Here is a 27,913-nt window from a genome sequence, read left to right on the forward strand (position 1 = left end):
GAAATAACCATCCACTAACTTCTGCTCTAACACCGTGTACTTTGTTAAGAAGCTGCCTCCTACATCTGCAGCTGTCATAACTTAGTTCAAACTTTTATCAGACTCTGTATATTTAATAATGCTTTATTCATCTGGAAAGTCTTTCCTGTTACTAGTTTTAACAGGAGTTAACAGCATTCTTTGGGGCTGGAAGTGTGGCAGAACCCTGTTTCCCATGAGTGGGCTGATCTAAAAACGAGTTAAAAACATTCATCCCCAAAGGAGATGCTGTGGACAGAAATCCATCACGACAGCAGTTCTGTTTCCCCCAACCCACTTCTGATAAGGAACTTCAACTGCTAAAAGAACAAGTAATGTTCCTTGGCACAGATGAAATCTGGAGGGAACTGCTTACCAGTCTAGGTGCGGGCACCCCAAGATGTGGGACCTGGATTTTAGATCTATGTCACTGCACAGTGCAAGGGTACAGTGGCTTAGAGGTGGGTGTCGGGTATCGATACGTGCTGAGCGGTGGCTCCTTTAGAACCTGCTTATCTGAAACAAACCGAGTGGCTGCAAAAAGCTTTACAGAAGTTCATCGCAAAAGGGTAAAATTAATTAACTGCTATGAATTCTTTGCATTCAGGGCTGCAAAACAAAGACACATATTACTTAAATCAGTTTTATTTAAGAATTTCCTACAGTGACAAATCTTATAAAAAGCATCCAAACACGAAACTGCAGCAAACAGCATTCTTATGGGTATCTTACAGACAGTGGAACTTCCACCCTGGAGAGGCACACTGAGCTCTAGTGATCTCTGCTAAAAGAGGTATTACAAAGCACACCACAAGCTCAATGTTCTCATCACAAACCCCCAGCGTCTTCAAGTCACATTACCACACTTACAGATCATTAACAGAAAAAAAACCACACACCATACAGCATTCACAGCAGTTGACATAAGGGAAAAGAAATACAAATATTCCATTTCACGTAACACATTCAACTAATTGATTAACTAAGTAGAGCCCACTTAAAGTCTTCCACATGTGGATGTCCTTTGAATGCAATAAACACTCGTACATTATCTGCTATCATTGCTCTCCGCACACTCTCTCACCAAAGCCACAGGATTGAGAGACATCTCGCCAAGTCAAATAAAATCCCATTAATGCACCACCAGGTCTCTGCATGCGCTCGCTCCTTTATCTCGCACATACCAGCCCTCTCATGCCTCGGCACCACCACCAATCCCACACATGGTTTCAAAAGTTCAAACAGCCTTCTGGTTCCATCTCACAGCCTTGCGTTCACAGCGTTGATACGACTCCATGAAATAAAGAGTAGCGGATAAAAATGGAACACCCACCGTCTAAGACGCAGCATGCGCGGTGTGATGAAGTATTCTTGGATGAGAAAGCATGTAGACAGAAGTATTCCTAAGGCAGAATATTTACAGCACTGCTTTCAATGAAGTGCTTCTTCTATACACATTTGAAATGAGATGAACTGCAGAGATTAAATGAAGCCTTCATATCGTACTTTAGTATGGAGGGGAGACAGTGTTAAGAAAAAAACGAACACAAACAAAAACGACACTGTGTTGTCCAACGGGGCGCTTGGAGAGTCTTATGGTGGGATCAAATTAAAAACAAGAGGGAGAGAATGCTGTTTCTGACCAATGGTTCCATTTTGAACATGCAAAGAATTCAGGTAGCCGGGAAACAAGGGATAAAGTATTACAGGAGAAACCTTTCCTATCGACTGTAGTGTTAGTTCACCTATCAGGCAAACAGCAGTCCACTTCCAAGCATTCAGAATTCCAACTAGATATGTAACAAAACTTAGAAAATTCCTTTTACCTTTCTTTTCTTTTTCTTTTTTTTTTTTTTTTTTTTTAGAAAAGAAAAATGTCAAAAATACTGCTGAATATACTGCACACTGAACAAATTCATTTGGAAAACTTTAGTATATACGTAATTTACAGTATACTTACCATGAGTTAGAAAAATTTGATTTCCCACCATAGAGTCACTATCAGAGCCCACTGTGTCTACATTCCCCAGCCTGATGACTTAGAATCCATGCTTGAACCAAAGCCTCCATTAAACCCACTGCTGGAGCCTGTGTTTGAGGCCGAGCCCCAGCCTATCGCTGCCCCCGAGTTGGACCCTCCGTACGAGTTGTTGCCTGAACTAAAACCCTGGTTCTGTTCCCGCTGCATGTTGCCTTGAGGCTGGTTGTTTCCCGAGGGCCCTGACTGGTTCTGCTGGCTGGCCAGCATGCCCATCATCCCCCAGCTGCTCTGCAGGGCCGCCTGAGCCGCTGCCATCATGGCAGGGTTGATGCTAAAGGCCCCAAAGTTCATACCCCCGCCCATGTTGCTGCCCTGGTTGTTGCCCAGTCCTCCCCCACCTCCTCTGCTGTTACCAAACCCACCCTGATTCCCAAAGCCTCCCGGGTTACCACCAAATCTTCCACCTCTCTCTAGTTGTCTACTGCTATTGTGCTTAGGTTCAGCATTGGATATATGTACGCTGATTCCTTTAATGATCAAGTCCTCTCCACAAAGAGACTGGGCAACCTATAAGAAATAAGGGATTGATTAAATGTATGTTAGATGCCCTTTTTTTCAAAAATGTTATAAGTACAAGGCAAAACACAAAACATCCCCTACGATTCTGGGTAGATATTTATCCTGTAAAGAAAACATATGCATGTACTGAATTCAATTTGAAGTGATTTAGCTTCGCATTCATCACTACACTAACTGCTGGTTACAAACTCCTGTCTGCACAGTTGCGTCTAAAAGCGTAATCTCAGTCCGTTCAATAAATCAGATCAACCTGATACCACTCTAATTCTCAAGACGGCGGACAAGTAAGCATTTCATGTATAGTTCCAGAAATGATGCTACTATTTATCATGCTACTAAAAATGTAGCATAAGTTAAAATATTTTAAGACTTACCTGATCATCTGCAAATGTAACAAAAGCAAAAGCTCGGAAGGGTTTAGGAATGAAGACATCTACCACTTCCCCATACTGGGCAAAGAACTGTCGGAGTTCATCTGCCGTCATGTCCTCAGTGCAGCGTCCAACAAACACCTTCCTGCTGCGCAAAGGTTCATCCGGACTTTGCTGGGGAGAATTGAAAGAAAAACCTATCACAACTATAGTCCTTGAGAACTGAGTTCTCAAGGTAAATGACACTCTTATAATCTAGCCTGTTCTGAAGGGTGCTGACGGAAAAAACTTTGAGATTGCAAATTTAAGACTTAAAATAAATAAATAAATTTTAAAAAATTCTATTCCAAGAACATAGCTGCACCTTGGTACAGGCGGGGAAGAAGAGCCACAAGAAAATGAGCACAAGAGCAACACACAGGGATGGCAACAAGGACACTGCAGAAGAACACTTTTTTGTAATAATTGCATACATAGACAAGTATAGAAGCTACAGGTTCTGTTTGGAACTCAAAGACCTGTTCTGCTCTTCCCCAAATTAGTTATTCCATCTGCTTTATTCTGCATTTATTCATGCAATAGGCAAGTTAGGCAGGTACTGCTGGACATCAAACACAGATTTCTATCTATATTTCATTCCCTCACACAATGAGCTATTTTCCCAACATTTCAGTTACTTCCAGCTCACCCACCTCCCCCCTGTTGTACTTCCTTACTCTCACTTGTTCTGCTCATTCCCAGTAAAGCCACGTCCCAGAGTGGATAGTTAAATCTGTGCAGCTGCTCTGCCCTAACACAGCTGACAAAGAGGTGCACTTGGAGTGTTTGTTACAAATAAAAGTAGTAAATCCCAAAGTACCTTAGAGTTGGGAAGTTTACAGTCACACCATCTTCCATCGATCATGTGCCGCTGAGACATTACTTTCACTTGGGTTTCGTAATCCGTGAACCGAACAAACCCAAAACCTTTTGAATGGCCCGTTTTAATATCCTTCTTAACCTAGGTGGAAAAAAAACCCAAAACCCAGAAGTAACCACTAGTATAAAGCGTGTTGTTACTGAATGAATTTGGTAAAAATCTGTCTGAGAGTTCATCAGTCTTATAACCATTCTTATCACAGCAACCTCTAATTCCTTAACATCTTCTCCCAAAATTAACAGGCTCATTGAAAGAAAAGACACCCTTAGGATGAGACACAGCTTCTGATCTTGTCCAAGTTTATAAAGCTCCGTTGTTTCTACTCGTTTTCTCAGAAGCCTGATATCTACTCAATGTCCCTCCTTACTTGAGCTGCAAATGGATTTTACCTGCACCATCAGAACTTCTCCAAAGGTACTGAAATATTCCTTTAAGTCTTGTTCAGTGGTTTTCCAGGGAAGACCCAGGACTATTAAATCTGAAGTCTTCTGTACTGCTCGCTTCACTTTCACAGCTGATGACGCATCGGTTTCATCCATTTTTCTCTTATTATCTGAATATAAAAAAGTACATTAGACATCCCGAGCTCTGGAAATTGACCCGCTGACTATGAACTTCATGGTATTAAATTATAACCCATGATGAGAAAGAGTACAGATTGCAAGAGACACACACCAGCTGTTGAGAGCTGACTGGAACACATATCTCACTACCCTGAACCAAAGCCAGTCCACAACAGAGTCCTCCTCCAAAATGCAATTTGACCCAGTTAGTTCTGCATTAGTTTAAGTGTTATCTAGCAACACTCAGAGTCCTATAACGTGGAGAAAACATGAATTTTTAACAAGATTACTTCACTAGCAATTCACTTCCTTCCCCTCTTTTTTTTGGAGGTGGAGCAGAGTGGCCAGGTTTCTCCTTTCCTGAGCACTTCCAAATGGTACCTCTGACCAACCCATGCCTTGAGAAGTGTCTGTGACTACAGACAGATTACAGTGCACTATAGTCTTTCAAGGCCTATATGAGGCTATCCTTCAAGGATAACACAAGACTTTGTCATTAAAGTACTCGTTTGGGTAATATTAAAAAAATTAAAATCTCAATGGGGTCAAATCAACTGGGCAAAACAGACACCTGAATAAACCAGTAATCTCTTGTGAATCCGAGAGTTAGAGTAACAGTGTTGCCATGTTAGATCAGCAGCGACTAGGACCTTAAAGAAAACAGGCTTGTACAGAGAACCGAAGCCACGAGGACAAACCTTTGGGGTAATTCACGACGTATACGAGGTTCCCCCAGCCGGCCTCGGGGGCGTGCAGGATGCCCTCGACCAGCCGGACTCCCCGCATGCACTGCGACACCGGGTTCCGGTAACGCAGCCCGCACGCCCCGGGGAACTGCGCCGTCACCGTGGACAACAGAACCGTGCCGTCGTCCTCCGACGGGATTTCGATGGGCTCATCGTTCTCGTCCTCCGTCACCCGGATATACTCCGACATCTTCGCTGGAAGTTACTGAAGTACAAAACGGATAGAGCAGGCGTAAGCGATCACCCTATACCCCCTGACTTAGCTTTCATCTTCTTCGCCCTGAGGCACGGGTATCTCTGTGTTTATTACACAAGAGGGGCCATTTATAAACCTTTAAGCCTCCGGCCCTGCCGTACACCTCGGTCCGTCCTGAAGCTATGGAGATACCAACACCGACCGGTCCCCGAGCACGGCGGAAATTCCCAGGAGCGCCACAGGCTCCCCTCGCGGAGCCGGGAGCACAGCCCCCCTCGGCCTCGCCGCCTGCCGGGTCCGCCCGAGCCCGAAACCTCCGAATGCGGCTCCACCCGCCTCAGCACCGCGGGCAGCCGGGCCGGGCCCCACCCAGCCCCGCGCCCCGCTCACCGGCCAGGGAAGGGAACGACGTCCCAAGAACCCCTCGACAACTCCACCGCGCTCTACTCGCCGCCGCACAAAATGGCGGCCGCGGCCCCTCAGAGGCCGGGCCGGGCCGCGGGCCGAACCATTCCAGGCGGCCGAGGGGGGGCGTACTGCGGCGGGGCGCTCCGTAGGCGGGAGAGCGTGGAGCCCCGGCCGTGCCCCAGCGCCGGCCGCCTCCTCGCAGCCGAAGGTCGGGCGGCTTTCTCGGAACCGGCGGCGACGGCGGCGATCCGAGCCGTGCTCCCCCAAGCGCGGGGCCGATGGTGCGGCCCTGTCCGCGCCTGCGCGACAGCGGGAGCTGCCCGGAGCCGGCGCCGTCCGGGAGCTGTCCGTGAGGGCGGTAACGGAAGAGCTCCGACGTCGAAATTTACCCCGGGGCGCGGCCGGAGTAGCTCGCCCGGAGCAGCCGTTAAAGACAGCCTTGCCAAAGCTCCGCGATGCCTCTCTCCTGTCTCCGCTACCCGGAAGAACAAGCGCACCTCATTAAAAAAAAAAACAAAACTGAAAAACAAAACACCAAAACCCAAACTTGGTCATCTGGCGTGTTCAGCATGGAGAAGAACGAGGGGAAACCTCATCGCATCGTACAACTTCCTCGTGAGGGGCAGCGGAGGGGTAGCTCCGATATCTGCTCTCTGCGACCAGTGACAGGACCCGAGGGAACGGCTGGAGGTGTGTCAGGGGAGATTTAGGCAAATACCTCAGGAAAAGATGCTTAGCCCGGAGGATGGTTGGGCACTAAACAGGTTCCCAGGGCAGTGGTCAGGGTACCAAGGCTGCTAGAGCTCAAGGAGTGTTTAGACAAGGCTCTTAGGGACAGGGTGGGATTGTTGGGGTGTGTGCTGTGCAGGATTTGGACTGGATGATACTATGGGTCCCCTCCTACTCAGAAGATTCTGTGATTTCTGGAAAAATACAACAGCAAAAACTAACTAAATAAAACAAGCAAAAACCCAAACAAACAAAAAATAACCAAAAACCCCTTCAATAACTTAAGGCTAGAAACAAACCAATCACAGTCCCCAAAGACTTTTCTAACAAGGCCTGAGTAGTGGAGCTGTGTTTCCAGGGAAGATGAGGAGTCTCCACCCCTGGAGAGAACTTTCCTGTGAATCATCTGAAGTGAACCCAGGGCTCTTCCAGTTGTGCAGGAGGAGACTCCACATGTACTTGAAGATCCCTTTATCACAGAACTGGACAGAAGAGCATGGAAACATTAGAGATGCAGTCATTTGTTATCAGCAGCACCCTGGCAGTGCTGGTGTTGAACGTTCTCTGTAAGTTGGAAAAGGACAAAAACCCTCTTGCCAACAGAGGCATGTGAGCAATACTGGCTGAGACATCTTGGCCCTTGAACAGCATCAGTCTGCACTGGGTAGGAAGAATTGATCCAACATGCCTCTGCAGATCTTATGCAGGTATTCTCTTTTTCTTGGGAAGAACTAGATTCACCAGGCTGACTAATGCAGAGTTTCGTGGTCACTCATTTCTGTATCTCATACTTGTCTAGTCTGATGCTGTCCCCAACAACTGGTTCATTGCCCAGAATCAATGTCTTCATTAATTCCTCAGGGTGTTTGGGGGTTTTTTGTGCCACTCCCCCATTTACTGCCCTGCTCGTATTTTCCATCTGGTCTTGTCTCTTTTATAAGGTTAACCATCTGCTTTCAGTAGCATCACCCTCTAGGTAAACACTAATTTTTTTTTTTTTTCTTTGCAGTGATAATACTAAAAAGCTATACATTAATAACTGATCTATGGTTTTAATCTGTCATTTTCCATCTGGATGATTGCCATTCCACATCTCCATCTTACTTTATTCTGGTGCTTTACTAATGGACTTGTCTGGTGTGTCAGTCATATTAGCCAGGAGTCACACCAGAGACATCTGTAATGCAATCAGTATTTATTACAAGATCTATATGATCAAGAAGCCACACACGATTGGCATTAGCAGAGCTGTGAAGTCCTGCCTGCTATCATCATAGCAAAAGTGCATAGAAAATAATGCACTGCAGAGCTTTCTCTAACCACTTCAGCAGCTTAACCTGTGGACTGTACCATACTACTATTAGGAAAATAATTTTACCACCTTTTTCTCCTCCTTTGTGGCACTCATCCAATCTGTGTACCTGGTATCCTTCTAGCTTGATCTTCTTTGCACTGGTCTCCAAAAAAATAAAAATCAAAAAACCAACCAACCAAAAAAACCTAAAACAAACAAACAAACCCCCCAAAAACCCATAAAAATAAAGGGCTATTTGTAAGGACAGATGACTCTACAGCTAGAAAAGGTTAATCCAATACCTTGCATTAATGGCTTCTGCTGAGAGTATTTAAGACTCCCACTTTAGATTTCTTCAAGTGCAAAAATTGGCTTCCAGCACCACTGAAGCTCATCTCATCTATGACAGTGTGACTTGAGACTCAGTCTTACCACTGAATTACAATTTTTTAACATAGTTGAAAGAAGGACCTGACGAGACACAGGCTAACAAGAGAAGGTAATGCTCCTGAAATGCCTACATGTTTTGGTGATCCACAGTGTACATCCCAAAGCCACTTGTGGTGTTGCCAAGTCAGCATTAGACTGACACTATTATTTGAACATTATTTACTATAATAATAGACAGCCACTATTATTTGAACATGCTGTGAGGATGGAATGGTGTTTGCAGTGTGTCAGCATTACCTGCTGCACCATTTCCACTCAGAGTTTAGCAGTTGCACTGTTGAAAAAGCTGTTGTGCTGAGCCAGAGCAACCTCCATCTCACACAGCATCTGGTGGTAATTTCACTAATGAGCAGAATAAGCACCAGCCTTGGACTAGATTTCATGCAGGTAAAAGCTTGACAAGAGCAGGGAGCTCTGTGCTGGCTGTGAAACAGGGAGGAAAAGAAGGACAATTAGCCATAAGAGACTTCTGCCCCAAAAACTTCTTCCTCAGTTTTGGCAACAAACAAGCTTAGAATTAGCAGATGTCGCTATCCCCTTTCTGTGTGAATCGGGATTCTTGCAGCGCTTTTGTTGTTCTGTTATTATGCATTATGATTAGGTTTAAGTTAAGCAATTAATAATAGCATTGCTCTTGAAGTAAGTACACCAGTGGGCATACCACTAGTTAATTCACCAATTCCCTCACACTGGCGATTCCAAGGGCCCATGGGTGCAGACAAATACAATATGTGGTACTAGCCATCATGTATATTGACTTAAGTGTGCCCACAGGCACAAAACAAAATGCAATACAATAACTATTTGCTGCTCTAGGTTAAGTGTGCTCATGGGTGCAAGCAAACTCAGTGTAATGATCAGCTGTTCACCCTCCCAAAAGCACTTGGGATGAAAAACAACATCAATAGGCACCTAAATATAAGCTCTTGATACAAAAAAAACCCACGCAACTGTGGGTACTGAAAAATGTTAAGAGCCTACGCTTATTTCTAATCACAGAGCAGTAAAAGACAGGAGAATTTAACAAATAATGGTGTATCAGTGTAATCAGATTGTAGAGAGCCCGATTTTGTCATTAGTTAATAAATCCGACCTTTCTTCTTTACTTGCTGGGAGTCTTTATTTTCCCCCACAATATCAAGTGTCTCAGAGTAATGCAGGAATATAAGGAGGATTAACAGTTTCTCAATAAATATCTGCCATGATTAGAGCTTTCTACTCACAAGCAATTTAACAATATAAAAATTTACTCATGCCCCGCAGTCTAAAACAATTACTAAAGTTTCCCTGAAACAAAGTAAGTAGCTTTCACCCACATAAAGTACCTGGAAAGATGATTTAGTCCATGGTACTTACACTCTTCCTAATTCCCTTAGTTAAAACAACACTTAAAGCTTCACTTTAGTGCCTGAAATATTTTAGGCAACTTTACCATGACCCTATGAAACGATTATTCCAATTATCTCATTTCTAATCCACCTGAGACAGTTTAGTCCTGTTTCATAAAGAGGAAGTTTTTGCTTTCCTTTTGGTTCATATCCTTATTTACTTAAGTCTTCCAAACTGATTAGAAGAGGTGATGTGTTTTTTAATCTCTCAGCAAACACAATGAAACTCAGATTTTTTTATAGATTTGGCTCTTCTAAAGTTCCAGAAGAGCTCAGTGGCTAAGTCTGAGTCCTTCCAGCCCTAGTAGCTATTGGGTGAGGCTGGTTGGAGTCCGTGTCACTGGAACTCCAGGGCTCACTAGCCAGGTGTGGTGGTGTCCTGGCTGCTACTCTGCAAACCCAGCCCCAGCATATAAAAGGACTAGCCTGGCTGAGAGCTGTGGTGGGAACTAAGTATCTTCTGCAGTTACTGGAAACCCAAATGGTGACAAAAAGGCCCCTCTGAGCTCCAAAGCCACTGCTGGCATTGGCCTGCTGGCTCCTACCTTTGCGAGCCGTGAATAGTTCAGAACGGTGGGGATTGTCTGCCCATCTCCACCCTCTTGTTTGAGTGGTACCTGTGGGAGTTGTCAAACATTTTCATCTTGCACAGGGAGCGCAAAATTCACTTTGCTCTGTTTTGTTTGGCAGAGTGAGATCAAGCCATCTTCAAGTCATGTCTGTTGCCTTTCTAGAGCATCCAATAGCAGAGACTGGGAAGAATTTCTCCCTGTGATTCACAGACATATCTAGTCAGTTCCCAGAGTTCAGTTCCCAGTGCTGATGTGTCAGGCATCTTCCAAAGGAATTTGATGCCTTGTGCAGTGTATTGGAGCTGGGATTCAGAGTCCTTTTGGCTAGATTCTATAGTAACTCCTAGCATGGAAGAGCATGAACTTCCATCAGCATAGGTTGGCATAATGCCAACCTATGCTGATGGAAGTTCATCCTTTGGTGATGAAAAGGATGAAACCCACAGACTGGGAACTGGTTCATAAAACAGCATGTGTTGGTGTGTGACAGGTTCTAAATACTGAATACAAATACTGGAATTTACACAGGAGGTTGGAAATAGATTCCTTCAAAAACCACATGTGGCTTGGGTAAGGTGTACTAAGTATTCCTGTAACACCTGGAATAGTGTGAAGGACAGCTTTGCCAGGATCTGTTCACAAGCTGTTTTGTCTAGTTCCCTTTCTATGTTTTTATCTTTTCTGCTTTTCTCTCAAGGACAGGGCAGACAGTCTGAGTATTTTTTTGCTGGTTTTCAACGATGCACATTGAAGCAAGAGCTGAAGGATAAGACAAAGACTGTTTTTAAAATACTTAGGCTTTACTGCCTGGTGATATTTCTTTGAAGTACATTTACTGAAGATTTATGTAAAATCTATCTTTTGTCTACTTAAAATATCTCAAAATGGATGTACAGGTCAAAATTTAATGCATATGGGTTTTCATTATTTTAAATCATTCACAATATAAATGATTTACGATGACATCAGACCTTTGTTCTTTGGCTGTCCACTATAAATTGAGGCCCACCCAAATTTCCAACCTTAGCTGTATTTCTGCATTCCCTGCCCCACTATCTATAATCTCAGATCTGTGATTCCTCATGTAAATGATTTTCAACAAGGAAAGGAAGGGAACACATAATTTGCCTTAATACAGGTAATTTTGAAAGAGGAGCAAGACCTTTACGTGAGAAATAGTTGACATCCACAGAAAGGGGAGAACTAATGTTCGTAGAAGTGAAAGTCATCCTTGATGAGGGTGGCGAGAGCTACCGATCAACCAAACGTGACCAAATGGATTTTTTGTGTAGTTGAAACTGCCAGAGGTGATCGACTTCTATCCTTCTCTTTCTGAATTTTTACATGTATTCTTTTTATTTTATATATATATATATATATAAAATTGAATTTATAATGCAATTAATTAATCCAGTTCTGGCCAGTAATGTTACATGTAACTGTTTGGAAGATTGAGGTATTAGGATAAGCCAGGCTCCCCAAGGTCATTCTGCAAGCCCATAGTGAAAAATCTTAGTGACACCTGACACCTAGAATTGTGCTGTCATGACAAACTTGCTCCTAACAACCATAAAAATTTTGAAATGCTCAGACTTTCTGAAAGACCTTGTGAAAACTACATTCATTATCATGTTTGCAAGTTGTCCTATGACAGTTAATGTATACCTTTGGATCCATCACAGTCTATATTTGAAGTCTTCCCAACTCAGTGGTTACTGAAAATTGCTGGCACCAAGCAGCTCTTCTTCAAGCAGTGATTACACTACAAGAATTAAACCCTGAATTCAACACAGTTTCTCATCCATGGATGTCATCTCAAAACCTATAACATCAAGACTCTGCCATGCCTCTAATTTCTACTTGTGAAACTGAAAGACACTTAAATATGAAACAAACATTGTATTTTTGCAAACTTCCCACACCACTTGGGCTTGACACGACCCCCTTCCTGCTCTGTTCAAAGGATGGATTTCTGTTTTCACAGTTTCATGCATTATTACTCATGCATGTAGTTTTAAGTGTACCTCTGAAATTTGACCTGCTGAAGTATTGTAGTAATTCTGAGCCATATCATAAATTACAGCAACATCCTAAGGGGAATCCTACTGCTGACATCCAGGCTGTATGTGTAGTCCTCTAGGTATAGGAGTGTCTGACAAGGCCCATTTATGTTTCTTTGCTGTCTTTCCTAAAGTGCTCGTCCTTAACCAAAAACCAGCACTGCCAGCAGTCTTAACCCTGAAGTCAGAGCAGGGTCAGATGTTGTGGTGGGCCTGCATATGCTTTCCTGCATTCGAGTTTCCAGTGGCTTTACCATGATGAGATCCAGTGAGAAAATCTCAGTGTAGTCCTGATTTATGTGCAAGAGTGCAGAGGAGAGCAAAAGCTTTTAGGATCTTGGGAAGTAGTTAGGGATTAAGGCCAAGGAGAGGCCAGTCATGTCAATTACATCCTAAAAAAAGAAAATCCATGTGAAAGTCCTGGCTCCTGGACTGTTTCTGGGCTGGCAAATGTTCACAGTTTTATAGGCAGATCCTGCTGAAAGATAATGGATCCAATTAGATCCTCTCCCATACACCATGGCATCAGTTTGACCATTCTGAGGGAGGCCTCGTGGCAGTCTGATAATTTAGCACTTTTTTCTGAAATGAAATTAGGGAATGCATTCTATATTTTAAGATCTCTGATGCTCTTCTGTCAGGAATCTCCACTGAACCCAGCGCTTCATTCCAGATATGGCTAAGGGAAGAAAGCCTCATGCAAAGTGCAAGGCTGACACCTGGAGGGGCTGCAGAAGGCAGACAGAGAGCCTGGAGCACCCACATATCCTGCAGCACAGCTGAGAGGGGAAAGCTCTGAGGGGGTGGCAGATCCCAGGATTTGAAAGTGTGTTTTCTATCTCCCCATTTCCAACAATAAAGAAAAATACAGATTTCTATTTCAGATTTTCCATGCCTATTTTTAGGACTAGAGAAGAAACACAGGAGCCGTGTCTGTGTCAATTATTCCACGCTCAGAAATACACTTGGATCAAAACTTATCATGGTCAATAAGCTGCTACAAATAATGCAGGGTTATTTTTTCAGTTGTTTGGTCTAATATATTTGAATTGCCACATATCAGACTTCCCACTGCTTTGCCATTTGTTTAACTCTGTGTTGAGTTTCTGAAACACAGACTTGCAGAGCAAGTGCTTCTGTCCGAGTTGCAGCTGGAAGATTTGGCATTAGGTAAAGTTTGTTCTTTTCACTGTCTGGTTCTGCCAGCATCCATGGTAAAGCTCTTCCTGAAGCTGATCCTAATTAAGGAAAGCAAGGTAGTTTGTGGGACAAAGTCTTCATGCTTTTCAAAGTTGGCTTTCCAGCCTGGCAGTCATGCTTTCATACATAACACTTGTTCAAATCTTTTGAGTAATCTCTCCTTGCTGCCAGGAAATGTCTCAGTATTAGTGAATGCTTGTTTTGCTTGATCTAATTGTAGAATATGTTAATAACTCAGTTATTTACTGGTTTGGCATTACCATACATTTAGTAGCTCACGGACTCAAAGATTAGATGTCCATTGCATATCCTTTATTCTCTTTGTCATTTCCAGTGTGGTTCCAATCATAATATTCGCTTATCAGTGAGTAGTTGCTTATGGAAATGGGAAAAATAAACCAACAAAAAGCAACAAGCAACAGTTATTTTCAGAACTCTTTTATGCAGTTCTATTATTCCACCTGCAGTATAGCTCCCCAAGTCTCCACGTCTCTTCTCTGGTGTACCTCGATACTGACTGATTGCATTTCTTTCCCTTCTAGCCTTCTGACTCCCAAAATATCAGTGATGCTCAGTTCATCCCGATGAGCATACTAAACCACTACAAACATTCTCCACCCAGACTAGCCTAAAGGGTGAGCCATGAAAACACTTGCTTCATTCTGGGGAGCAGAAGAGAGGCACATTGAAAGCTTCAGGAGCAGCACAGGACATGGGGTGTGCTGGAGATGCTGCTTTTCAGCAGAGATGTGGAGGTCTAATGCCATCTCTGTGGCATACTGTTTTTTCAGTGCTTCTTATTAACTGTGCCATGACTAACTAGGCAGTAACATCTTTCTCCCCTCCCCACCCAGACAATATTGCCAGTGCTGGATTGTCAGTTGTGCTGAGTTACACTGGATGACTTGTGGTTACTCAGTGATGTGGGCAAATAGCAATTCAAGATCAAGGGTGAACCCTGGCCACTAAACTTGTTTCACTTGTGATTCATTCCAGACTTAAAACCTGGCTCTTGCTGACATTTTATTAACCCAATTTGTCATCCTCCTAACCCCTGTTATCCAACCCAGGCAGATTATTTACTTTGAAAAGATGTATAGATAGCTTCCATGCAAATTCTAAGTAGAGCCAGTTGCCACAGCTACATTCTATAGGGGGTTACAGTCACGAGACGTGTGCTGATAAAATAACTTCTATCCTAGATGCTTCCAAACTCAGTGACTTTCTCTCTGTTTAGATATTGTCTGGACTCTCATTCCTGCAAAGCAGCTTGGCACCAGTATGGGGAAGTGTCCCCATTCATACCTTCAGACCTGAGTGTGCTCCCAAAGAGATCAGCAAAGGTAAATATAAGCACATATTTAAAGTTAAGGACATTCTCTTGCTTTGGAGTTGGAATCTTTGACTACCCCTTCCTAAGTGACTCCCTCTGAATCTTTGCATTTTTCCAGAAATAAAATGTTCAACTTAAGGATAACTTGCTGCCTTCCAGAGAATTCATCATTTCCAGTTTGAAAAGAGAAATCCAGGAAGCACCAATAAATCTATTTTGACAGTGGAGTAAAGAGCTGAAAAATGAGTAACCTGTCAAGGTAACGTGACTTAATTCTTAGAGAAAGATCCTTTTTTTATAAATGAAAAAAAAATACCAGCAAAGTGAAATAGCAGGAAATGTCACACTTGATTGTCTCTCAGTAGGACAGAAATTAAATAAAAAGAAGGCAAGGTAAACGACAGGGTTTTACATTTAACGAGGGAAGTAATAAAATAAACTGAGAATAATAACATCCACTGAAAATCTATGCACAGCAACCTGAGTATGTCAAAGGGGTGTGTTCCCACAGAAACATTCATTTAACGTACACATTTTTGTTTGAAGAAAAGGCAGGTTCTATGCTGGGAGTGGAGGATTCGTGGAGATACTGTGATCGGACATACGGGGGCAGCCTTACCTGCAGGTTATCACAGCCTTGCACCGCGGGGCCACTGCAGCCGTTGCGCTTTGGGCTCCCATGGCAAGCTCTGGAGCTTTGCCCCTTTCTAAACAAGGAACCCATGCAGGCTTACCAGATTTCGTTATTCAAAGGGTGAGCACTGTCCCTTTAAATAAACACAGAGATCTCAGTCCAAATGGGAACTGAAACCCAGGCTACCGTCGGTTATGAAACCTCCCTTTCAGAGCTCACAGGCTCAGGGCCCGCTGCTACACTTCGAGGTTAATAATCAGTTTTAATATTCACTTAGGGGGCTGTAAAAAAAGAATGAAAATTTCCTAATTTGAAAATGGACTTGATTGGCAGCTTTATTATCTCTATAAGGTGCATGGCATTCCACACAATCAAGTCATTTTTTAAAATAATCTCACTGCTTAAGTCGTACATGCTGCTAATTGCATTTTAATAAGTCTCTTTAAAATCTTTCCATATTTTTTAATATCCTAATATTAGATAAGTGATTGCTGGGGACACTGGAGGGCACTGAGGTTTATAGAAAGAGGAACACCATAATGAAGCTTTATTGGGATGGCATCACCAAACAATTGCTGTGATAGCAACACTCCCAAGCTTGGAGAAATGCCAGCCATTCCCCGCCTAGAACTGACACAGGCACAAGCCTCCCTGGCTCAGGACTGACAGAAAATGGATGCTTTCTGGATCATAAAATGGCCTCTTTCCATCTTGGAAATGGCTGAGGAACTGTCCACTTTGGATTGGGAAAGGATTTTTCTCCATTGAACAGTGACTTTGAAACATTTTTGTTTTGCTTGGTTCTGGCTTGAAAATAAAAGTTTGTTGTTGCTTGGTTTTTGTTTTTGTTTTTTTTTTAATTGTGTCAAGATTAGACAGAAAGAAGATTTCTTTAACAGCTCTATACAGTAGCAGACAATGGGAAAGGCTTCCATGGAATTAGAAACTAAGGCTGCAAGTAGAAGAGATGAGTCTGTCTCAAAGATGAAGCCCAGTTGGGAGAGCATTTGGGAAAAGTCTAGTATGGTGTGGGGTTATTGGGTGTTTATATCTCCTATATGGGACAGGGAACATTATCCAAGAATGCCAATCCAAACTTAATCACCCTAAAATTAAAAAACAAACAAAATAAACAAGCAAAGAAGTAAAACAATGGGAGGGCTGTACTGACAAACTACAGACTCAAGTACCCCAAACAACAGACAAATTTTCAGCTCAGCTCCAACTAGGATCCCATCTGTGCATCCACAGGGTGAGCTATTGCAGTAGTTACAAGGCAGGTAATTCACAACACTCCATGTTCAGAGCCAAACATTTTCTGTTGGAAGTCTGTCTTTATATGGAAAGTGCTGTCTTCTCTCTGTATATAAAGTTGTGTTTCTCCAAATTATGACTGCTGGGCAACTAACACCACTTTCAGTGTAATTTAACACCATTGACCATGAGGGAAATACAGTCCCAAATTAATGTGTAACTGGCTTTTAGGGAACTTCACTGGGATAAAGGGACTTTTTTCTGCCAAAACAGAATGGCAGTGCCAAATTTTACGTTTTATTGCATTTTGTCCTCTGCAATTAGTGTACTGGGACCTGAGATCAGAAAGTTATTTTGAGAACAGTCGTAACTTTAATGTATTGCCTGCTTTTATATGACTTTTTCCTCTCGACTCTTGTCTTCTGAAATCATACAATAATAAATCACAATGTCAGTTTCAGTTTTAAAAATAATCAAGCTTCTAGAAGTTCATTATTGATAAAGGAAACCAGAAAAAATGTGATATCTTCTTGAAGATTCAAAACCTAGGAAAGAAATACAGAGAATCTATAACTGTTTTGTTTTTTTTTCTTTCAAGTCTCATAATATTTAAGTAAAGTTATTTTTGGAACCCAAAAATTACTTTTAATACTTGAAATGGACAATACCAATATAGACATCTTGCATTAGTTTGCTTGAAAGTGATCCCTTTTCTGACTAACTGAAGCTCTGTCTATCCATGTGTATCTTCTGTACATCATCAGAGAATCCTTGGACTCAGTCCATTGTATCTTTAGGTCTGATCTTACTCCCACTGAAACCCAAAGGAGTTCTGTCCCTGATGGCCAATTAAAAATGGATCAAGTTCAATTTTACCATATAGTACAAATAAGAATGGTTTGTTAATACTTAATTTCTTATTACTAGTTGTGCATCTTTCTGGTTTTAAGATGCAGGAGATGCCACTGTAAAGAAATCAGTGTATCTGACATAAGCCATGACATAGAAAAGAGTTGTCATGTCTTCCTCTCTTCTCCCTTTTTGCTTTTCCTTCTGAGAATAAAAGCAGAAGATCTTCTTTTGCACTGACAGGCTGGGAGGCACATGTTCAGCGAACTTCTGCACAGGAAGTAAATGTCCAGGTCATATTTATCCCTTTTCATGTGGTTCTTTTAATCCCCCAGACTGGGTTTCAGAAGAGTTTTACAGTTTCAGTTTTACAAAGCAAACCTTCCTTTAATGTTGGCATTTTAAAGAAAAAGCTTCAGTCAAAACATGTGTGTTTTACATCAGCCAGATGTGACGTTCGGTGAAACAGGCCACAATGTGGCAGCCAGCTCTGCTGCAAAAGCTGGACATCAAATGGGACCTACTAGTTCCCAGTTGAGGGGTCAGCCTCCTGAATCTCTCACCCAGAAAAAAAAAAAAAAATTAGAAAAATCCTCAGGAAAGTTATAGATCATGAGTATAGCCAGCATTACTATGGCTTGTGACTTGCATACCAGTATCCTGTATAGCCACATGACAGAACACAGCCCTACTGTGCATAACCTGTACACCCAAAAATATGTTCTTGCCTAAAAGTGGTTAAATTGAAACAAAGCAAAAGGAGTTAAAGGCAGCAGAAGTTCATTAACATGTCCAGCACTGCACCAGCAGTCACTAGCTACTCCAAAAATAAAACCTGACTTCACAACTTCCACTGAGCTTCACTGTCCCTATAACCTGGTCTTTCCAGGGTCTAATTATGGCCATTTTAATTAAAAAATAATGAAACACAATCAGATCTTAACTTTCTCTAGGACTTAACTCACAGCCATGCCAGGTAGGGCAGGTCCCATTTTCAGCTGTCCACTCTAAGTTATGGTCAGCTGGGACAGGGTAAAGACTTTTTTGTACCTCTGAAATCCCTTCCTGAGAGCGTTCTGAGGGTATGGCTGGAGTTTACACTGGAGAGAAGGTTTTAAGCAGCCAGTGCTGTGGCTGGTGGGTCAGCAGGGCCCATGTCTGTGGGAGACTGAGGCCAGTTTATGGGCCCCTGAGGCAGCCACCATTTCCTGCCATTTTTTGTCATTTTTCCTAGGCCATCATGCAGTGCCTCAGGAGGCGCAGGAGTCATGGCTACCCTGCCATGACGATGACCATGGCATAGCCCTGCCATGGCTACCTTTCATCACGGTCTATGCAGTGCTCTCTGGCTGTGTCATCTACATAGAGCTGTGCTGGTTCCTCAGGAAGCTGAGCACTGGGCACCCTCTCCATGCCTCCATATTGTGACGGTCGGAGCCCCCTGACCAGCCCTCAGGGGCTGTTGCTGCTCTGAGCTGGGGCAGTTGAGACGGGGCTGGGGCCGTTAAGGCTGACCTGTGGCAGTTGAGGCTGATCTGAGGTGGTTTAGGCTGACCTGAGGGGGTTAAGGAGGAGCTGGGGCAGTTGAGGAAGTTGAGAAAAGGCTTAGGCAGAAAAGAAGGAACCTGAGGCCTTAAAATTCATCTTGCCAGTGTGTGTGGCCTCCAGAGACCTCAGCAGGTGCCTCACTCCCCTTCCACCTCCTCACAGTGGTCTGGGAGGGAGACCCCCAAGGGAGCACTTTCTGGAGACAATCCATGGAAAGCTCTCTATGGTGAGTAGTAGCTTCTTCCAGAAAAGCCACTACGAAGTGTACACCTGGTGCCACCAAGAACCTGTCTGTGCTGCACAGGCCGCCATCCTGGGAGTCCTGGGAAAGCAGCTCTGTACCTCTGTTCCTGTACCAGCAATGGGTGAGTATTTGCTCTATTTCCAAAATTAAGCACTTTTCCTTGGGCATTAAGCTGCAGGGCTGGCTTTGGAATTCTCTGGAATAACAGCTATGGTCTCTTGAACTGAGACCATTAATTTTTTTCTTTAAGTTTTGTGTTAATCCAAGGTCACTGGCCTCCAGGCTTGGGCTCTCTGTTGATCTCCTTGAATGATATAACTAGGTTTTCCACAGAGTTGCCTGCTTTCCTCACTGTAGCTAGGTATAGATCTTGTCTTTACTGTGGGCTAAATGGTATGGTCAGATGGCCTGCAGTAAATTTGACAGGGGGTTAATTTAATGTCCTGGAGTCTGGGTGAGTGGGTGGAGTAGGACTGGAATATGTTCTTTCTCTGGAGTGAATCTGTAGCAGGTATACTTTATAAGCTGTCATGTACAGTATATCTCTTCCAAATATCCTGGAGAGGAGCCTGCAAGACTGGTTAATTTCTTCATGAGGAGGTGGGCTGAGCAGGACCGTGTTTGGGTATTGGGATTACCTGGATGTTGCACTGAGCTGGAACAGCTGTCTGCCTCATTTCTGGGGAGCAGGAGAAATGCCATAAACGCAAGGGAACCTGGTTAAGGTATATATGTGGATTAGTCTAAACTTATTTGATCAAAGTAAGGCTGAAGTGTCTTTTAGAGGGTTTAGCAGGTATTATATTTGGTAAAACCAGATTTTACTCTTAGAGTTGGCTGGATTTGCATAAGCATCTTACAAGTTTTTACTCAATTAGTGTGCCTCCATTTCTCTTTGGCTGGTAAATATCTTGATAGATAGCACAAATAAATAAATAAATATAAACACGCATAGTTGTATTTTTTCTTTTGAAGTGTGTGAGTATTGAGAGCTTGATTGTTACTTATCCTTAGCTGTTCCTCTTATCTCCACTCATGATTTTTACATCATGTTAATTGATATTGTTGCTATCATGCTCTGCCTTGCATTTTTAAGGCCCTCTGACTGACCAAGCAGCAGCAGTTTGTGAAGCTATTTTTTAGGAAGTATCCATTACCAGTAGTTTTCTCTGATTTCACGTGTATATATGACTCTTTACTATCCCTAGAAATTAGTCCTGAAAATAAGGAACAGCAAATCTAGATGTTTTTCTGCCATCATCCTCTTAAAGCTAGAACATTTGCTACAGATGACTGGATTAACATTAAATTCTTGGCTGAAAACTACTCCAGCAGATGAAAGAAACAAACCCCAAAATTATAGGACTAGAGTAATGGGCCACAGTGACTCCCTTTCCAGACCACTTGCCCCTCATCCAGCAGGAAAACAGCCATGATGTAACTGGCCAATGTCAGAGGAAGTGGGAAGGTGGCTTTCTCTCATGCCTTCAGATCACAAAATCCATACAACTAGGATGAAAGTGAAATGGCTGTGGCAGAAATTTAGGAAATAAATTATTAGTTCTGATATTCTCTGTGTGACTGGGGTCCATTCCATTCCATTTTCCATTTGCCTTGCTTTCCTCTGCAACAATCCTATGATACAGAGAGGTAATAGAAAAAAAAATCCATCAGTGGCTGTGAGGCACTCAGCTGCTGTGGTCAGATAAGTACCACAGTGAAGGAATCTCCTCTAAGTATCTATTAACGACACCAGTTCACAGGGCTCTTGCCCCTTCTATCCAAGGTGCATGAAGCATTCCATCAATGCTACTCATACTCCTTCAATACCCCTGAGAAGCAACGCATTATAAATCCCATTTTACAGATGGGCGAACTGACTTTTCCCCAAGTCCCAGAGTGGTTCAGTGACAGAGCTGGGAATTGAACCATTAGACATTTCCCTCTTCATGACAGCTCTGTACAATCCCAGGACTCATTTATTTTCTCTATTAAAAAAAAAAAGAAGTAAACAAGTATTTTCTTTCTGAGACCCACTGAGGATGGGGGATTGGGGGGAAAATGGAAGTAAAATTAAAAATAAAATGACATAATTCCCTACTGGCCCTGAGTTGTCCAGTCTCCTTTACATTCACACTTCTCTTTGTTATGTTTCCTTGAAGTTGAGCCTCCCTGGAGAAGGGAACCTCAGAGTTTCTGGTGCTGGGGAAGAAATGTTTCAAGAAAAAGAAAAATAATCGCAGCTGCAATGTTAAAAATAAGAAGCTAATCAAAGGCAGCCCATGTGGGCGCCACTTTCATCTCTCATCTTCAAAGAGGTGCAAACAAACATTGTCGGCGTGCCAAGCAGCAGCCTCAGCGCCTGATGATCCCATTACTCCTCCAGCGTCCACCCTCCCTTTCCATGCTGCTGAGCCTGTAGGCATGGGACTCCAGGATCACTGCCAAGGTGGCAACCTCTAGTCACCAGAGGGGAAACCACATATGGAATTTCTCTGTGGATCCAAATCATTTCATAACAAACATACTTGTGCCCTGTAGATCATTCCTTGTACTGTTGCCTTTCTAGTAACAATAATAGCATCTCGCATTCCCTAAGATGCTGAAAAGCCTCTGGATCAGAGCATTTGTTCTGGTGCTTTGAGGTATTTTGTTTTCCAAAGATCTGATTATTTTAAAAAATAATACTCAGGCTCTGATGGAATCCAGATGCACTTAGTGCAGCAGAAGAGTGTGGGTTAGTAGTTAAAGTGATGGCACTTAGGGGAATTTGGTGTGCTGGGTCTTCTCCTAGCACTTATGAGAACTTGCCTTGAAATCCATGCACCTAATAGATTTGCACCTCAGTTTACCTGAATTTACTTGCCTCAACACAAGCCTGGCTGTTCCTGCATACCCTGAGGCAGTTCATATAATAAGTTAACTAACTTTGAACAAACAATTTAAGTATCAAACCCAAGGTATAGTGTGATGCTGTGTCTGAACTAGTGCAACTTAATGTATTACAGGGTCATCTTAAGCGTGGTAACACTGGAGCATTGCTCCAGAATGGGGCCTGCAAAGAAAATGCTGATTACTATGTGCTATAAGGGGCAGCATGGGATAATGTAGCTCAGATTAAGAGGAGAAAGGGTAAATAAGGTGATAAACAAGGTGAAGAAAAGGACTGAACTCTTTGCATCAGTATTGAGATTTTCAGTGGATGAGTGAGAGTAAAAAAAGAGAATTTGTTCTGTGTATGTTGCCCTGCATTGTTCCTAGCATGAGTGAAACATCACTCATGGGTACTGCCCTCCTACAGAGAGGATCCTAATGAATGAGAGTGCAAGAGACCTATTAAACTCCTGGGCTCTGCCACTGCTCTTGTACATATTCTTAGGCTATTTCACCAGCTGCAAAACACTGATGGTTTAGATAAATGGCTTTGAGAGCCATAGATTAAAAGAACTAGATATTACTTCTTGGAACTAAATTTCATCTTGATGTTGCCAGAACCCTGGCGGAACAGATACCTTTGCCACTTTGTACCTGTCTGGAGCTTTCCTGTTCTGTTACCGTGAGCAGCGTTCCAGTAGCTGCAAGAACAGTTCACTGGTGCGGTCATCCACCCACAGAAGCTCTGTGGGGTCTTCCCAGTGTTTCACAATGAGAGACTGGGAGATGGAGGGGAGGGAGTAGAATTGGATCCAGCTCACTGTAATGAGGAAAGTCTGTCCGAGCCAGGAAAGGATTAAATTAGGAGGCTGGAGGAATACGGATGATACAGGGAGGGCATCAGGACATCTGGGGCTGCCATTACTGGCAAGAATAAAGGTGTTTTGCATAAGAGGAGGACACAGGGGAAGAGGAATCTCTCCCAAGTAGCACTGATTCCCCCTCCCCTCTACAGTGCACAACAAGATACAGATTAGACCATTACACCCAGGGGAAGCCACAGAGTTGCACTCTTTTCATGGACAGTAGCAGGAAATCGGTGGATTAGAACCAAATGGGGAGCCTTACTCAAACCAGATGTCACCCTGGGGAGATCAGAAACGCTGAGATGTTTTTGCTTTGACATATCCGCCGGTGCTGAAGGTGGGGGTAGGCTGAGGGTGGCAGCAGCCAATTAGATGCTTCTGGATTATATCATGCTGGTAATAGGCTGGCTGGCTTTTAACACAGAAAGTTAGAGGAGACCATTGTGCTGCTACATAGTCAAAACCATGAGTGTATCCCAAATTTTAGTTGGCTCATCACCTGCTTCAGCAGCAAGACTTTGGTCTGGGACTTTCACAGCCATACAATTGAGTTAACCACATCTGTAGGCTACAGGCAGTTGTAGTCAAGCACTGCTGACCAAAGGTACCTTCTATTTCCATTCAGCAGACTTCATAAAATAAATTGAGTCTGTTTGGATGGGGAAACAAGAAAATGAAAGCATCATTGTACTATGGTGGCACGTACTGTAGAGTCCATTTTAAGTCCCAGCGCCAAAACCACCACTCTCTGCAACTGGACCTTACCTTGGTTCTTCTGTATTTAATTCTGCCCCTTGCTTAATGATAATTAATTTTCAAACCTCAGGAGACGGCAATGAGTAAAGCACTGAACTGGGTGCACAGTTTAAGCACTTATGCTTAAAGACCTAGCTGTAGGTTAGGTGAGGTTATTTTTCTTACTTGCATGAGTTAAAGGCAAATTCTGACATCAATAGTCTCCAAAAAGTCTAAAATTCTATCACTGTAAAGGCTCTGAAATCAGGTCAGTACAAAGTAATCCAATGTATTCATTCATTCTCAGCTCTTATGATTATAAAAGCCTGATGTGTGAGTTTTTTGCTTATTTGATTCTGGTAATAATGAAATGATATGATGGGAAATCAGTTGCTTCACTGGCCCTCTCACTCTGTCTCTTCCTTCATCCTTCTTGTCTAAATAAGGAGCACAAAATTAGCTTCAGTTAGTATTAAATTCTTTCAGAGGCCTTGAGGACTGTGATCAGTGTGTCCCTTGTTTTCTGCCAGGCCACAGGACATTTGTAACAAGAAAGCAAAATTCCCTTGTCCAGCCTGTTTGCTTTTCTACTGCTGCCTTAGAAGGAACAATTACTTAGTGAATTACCCTGGGTGAGAAAAGAGGCTGCATTAGATCAATTGAATTAGATCACAAGGAATCCTGAAGTCATGGAGACCTTCTTGGTCCCATACCAGCACAAACTGTTGCTCCTTAGGGTGCTGCCTACCCTTATGCAAATACTACTATCTGTTAATTATGAATATTTCTGTGGGTGAAGCTGTTACTATTTTTAGGAAGACTGCACCTAGTCAGTCTCCATTGAAATCCATCACTGTTTATCTGCTGACTTTTGTAGACTTTGGGACAGGAAGTTTCTGCTTAGCCTAGAAAACAATTCTGTCATGTATATCCGCCCCACCAGCTGGAGGGGCTGGCAAGCCAAGAGGGGCCTATCTGTTAAGAGCAGGGAGAAGCCAAGTCTCTTCTTGCTGTGTGCCCTCTAAACATCAGGCAATTGGAGGGTATATTCTCCACTGTTTTGACTGAGTAGAGCTTTGCACTCTCCTAGCATAGGTGTAACTATGAAATTTAGGTAGAGGAGTTGGGAAGACTGGAGTTGGGTGAACTGGAAAGAAGCATGCAGAATGTCTCTGGCATCAGAATGAACCTAGACATCATCCAGGAGGAATGAGATGCGAGAAATATGGACCTAATGATACAACAGGAGCATGTTGCTGGAGACCCTGTCAACACTCTCATGCTTTATAACTCTATCTGACCCCTCCCAGGGAGGGTGAGGTTCTGGTTTACATTAGCCCAGATGAGATGCAGTGTTGACAGGTCTCAGCAAGGTTTGCCATGGAGTTTTGCTCACTGGCTGCCCCATGCAGTAATGGAGCCATGCATGGTGAGTGTTGCCAACGGGGTCCCTTATAAAACAGTCTGAGGGTGAGCTTCTCAAACGATGGAGCAAAACCTCCTCCTTCCCCTTTCCCAAAAAAATTAGTGCCAGTAGCCCACAAAACCAAAATAGCTGTCAAAGAACAAGCTGGATTTCATTTTGCTTCTGATGATGTTTGAATGGTGTTTAGCACAGAAGTTTCATTCTCCACTGCGAAGGCCAAATTGCCCAAATTGTTGTCTGAGTCCCAAGAGGAATGAGTTTATAGGCATAAGAGTCACAGAAATTCCTGTCTGCACCATAGAATACTGTCCTGGTCCACCAGTGAGACAGTAGGAAGTGCTGTTGACTTGTAAAGACTTTCCTCATGGAAAGGTTCAGTGGGACAGGAGAGGGTGATCTATGCAAATGTGTATTCCACATTCTTAGCTCACTCTGCAGAATCCTTGATAAGATTTACTCCTGAAGGTAAGCATGTTTCTCCAAGTGGGATTTATTTCAATACTTGTTAAGTGACAAGTGAAAAAAAGTCTGAACACTGGGATGTGGTCTTACCCTTTTAGCTTCTGAGACCCTGGTAGAGTTCAAGCTACCCCAAAAGTAGGGTATGATTAGAGTCTTTGAGACCTGAAGAGAGTGATTTAGAGGATTAAATAATCTGTAAATCAGTACATTTTCCTGAAGAAAATGATAATTGGCTTCTCTGTGAAGCACTTTCCAGCCAGTTTGTATAACCTTTGCTTGGAAACTAAACAGAATTGACCAATTTTGATTTATGGCAACTTCCTTTGGCATGTCCTCTGCTCTGTTTGCATCATTGCCATGGCAGCAAAGGAACTCTTTATTTGTCCAGCTACTTCGCCACATCCTGGCCTTACTTTGGAGACGTGATTCAAAAAGGCAAGGAAAGCTAGTTAGAATTCAGGAAACTGGAGGTCAAATGTTGTTTTTCCTATTCTGCTCTTGCACATTATCCTTTCAGACTGAGAAGGAAAAGCTGAGCATAACCTCTTTACATTTAGAAAGTTGCTTTTATCTGAGGGTCTTAAGGACTTCATAAAGCTGTGGTGAAAGTTTCTGGATTTCTCTGGCCCATGTGGTCTGAGCAAGATGGATTTTATGCTTATGCACAGCTGGCAGTGTTAAATGAGTGGCACAAACCCAAGACACTGAAGAAGTGCAAGAGAAATGGGAGCTGATTTTAAGACAGTAAATGGAGTCAGCTGAAAAGGCAGGAAGTGTTCATTCTCCAAAACAAGGGGTTTCTTCCTTTAATGTGGGATTGAAGAAAGGCAGAGGGAGGTGTGAGAAATGAAACACAAAGACTTAAATACAAGACTAGGTCTGGAATTCCTGTGTACAAGTACACAATGGCTAATATAGGATGAAAGTGGGGGTTCACCTATGTCCAAGAACTTAAAGTTTATTTGAGAATTCACTGGTTCCCATCTCATCTCATTCCTCTGAAATAATAGATTTATTCAGTAGCTCTTACTTAATCCTTTAGAGTGTAATCCTTACTTAACCCTTGTTTGGGAGTGCTGATTTTGCTTATATGATTAGGCCTTTTAATATGGTTCTTGATTGTTGGCATAATAGCCTTAGGGAACAAAGTGAAGCAAGTCCTCCTCACTAGTTGGGGTCCAAATTCTCACATGATCCAGAAACTGCTGTTCAGTGTTGAGATGCTTGGGTGCTCCTTTCAATGAGTAGATTACCTGGAGCAACAATGTCAGAGCAAAAGGCTCTGTGGTTCCCAGCAGTTATTGCGGGCATGGATTTTAGCATGGAATTAATTAACTCAGAAATTCTCCACTGTTTTTTAAGAGGCAGACACTGTGCTGGGATAATGGTGTCAAATAGAAGGCTGGATTGGGGTGTTCCTTGAAACAGGCAGACCTGGTATCCTTGGGGAAGAGTTGTTGATGGAGTCAGATAATTCACTCTTCATGTTAATTCTTCTATTTGGAGTAAAGGAACAAGTCTGTTAAAATGTTTGCCCAATACTTTGGGGCCAACAGTTATAATTATACTTATTCTAATACATATCCATGCATTTGGTGACTCACTGATGCAAATCTGCTTGACTACTTCCAGAGGGGTTTACAGCAGGGGTGGCAAAGGAAGAGACAATCTGGTCCCTGGGTTTGAGCCCTGGTGTGAGATTTCTGCTCTTTTACATACCCTTGAAGCTGGAATGGTCTGAGTGGAGAGTCTGGATTTTGCTTTTGGTTTGTGCTCTTGCTGTGGCTCTTCAGCAAGACCTGACCGAAGCTCTTCACTGAGACAATGTAATTGGGACATAAGTGAATTCCAGTCAGTTCGGGAAACACATCCTTTCAGTTCCTGAAAACATGCTATTATTAATTAATGAGCGCAAATACTAAGGGGGCCGCACGCCTTTCGTTCCTTGGTCTCAGACTTATGTCTCTCCATTCGTCTCTTCTTGCTAAATTTTTCAGTGTTTTTAACATCAGACTGATGTTACGTATAATTACCAACTTTGCACCAAAATTATATTTGACATGGCTTGTGTGGGAAATTAGAGCATTTCAGAGACTACAAATTCACCTGGGAAGATGAGCCAGGCAAGACAAGGCAGCACAGAGTGGAAGTAATTTGAATATTACATGTGCCCTCCTGAAAATGCCAAAATCATTTAAATTGCTAGAAAGGATA

General features: G+C 42.9%; 1 protein-coding gene and 1 long non-coding RNA gene across 5 annotated transcripts; one reads left to right on the forward strand and one right to left on the reverse strand.

The window, feature by feature from the left end:
- Positions 1-647: 647 nt before the first annotated feature.
- Positions 648-5,918, reverse strand: TARDBP (TAR DNA binding protein). 2 transcript variants are annotated; one of them, XM_058854935.1, is made up of 6 exons: positions 5,764-5,918; positions 5,130-5,382; positions 4,258-4,421; positions 3,809-3,949; positions 2,953-3,123; positions 648-2,566 (listed from the first exon to the last, which is right to left on the reverse strand). In XM_058854935.1, exons 2-6 carry the CDS (start codon positions 5,365-5,367, stop codon positions 2,036-2,038), a joined length of 1,245 nt encoding a protein of 414 aa, XP_058710918.1. In that variant the 5' UTR covers positions 5,368-5,382; positions 5,764-5,918; the 3' UTR covers positions 648-2,035. The 2 variants fall into 2 exon arrangements, with proteins under 2 accessions (XP_058710918.1, XP_058710919.1); XM_058854936.1 differs by lacking the exon at positions 5,764-5,918 and adding an exon at positions 5,510-5,748.
- A 205-nt stretch (positions 5,919-6,123) lies between these two features.
- LOC131587275 (uncharacterized) lies at positions 6,124-16,249 on the forward strand. 3 transcript variants are annotated; one of them, XR_009279331.1, is made up of 4 exons: positions 6,124-7,217; positions 14,712-14,817; positions 14,926-15,066; positions 15,922-16,249. It is a non-coding gene; the product is annotated as an uncharacterized LOC131587275 (long non-coding RNA). The 3 variants fall into 3 exon arrangements; XR_009279332.1 differs by adding an exon at positions 14,017-14,109 and having other exon boundaries at positions 6,270-7,217; positions 14,926-16,249; XR_009279330.1 differs by having other exon boundaries at positions 14,926-16,249.
- Positions 16,250-27,913: the final 11,664 nt, after the last annotated feature.

The sequence above is a fragment of the Poecile atricapillus genome, chromosome 22 (genome assembly GCF_030490865.1).
Source record: "Poecile atricapillus isolate bPoeAtr1 chromosome 22, bPoeAtr1.hap1, whole genome shotgun sequence".
NCBI classification, from domain to species: domain Eukaryota; kingdom Metazoa; phylum Chordata; class Aves; order Passeriformes; family Paridae; genus Poecile; species Poecile atricapillus.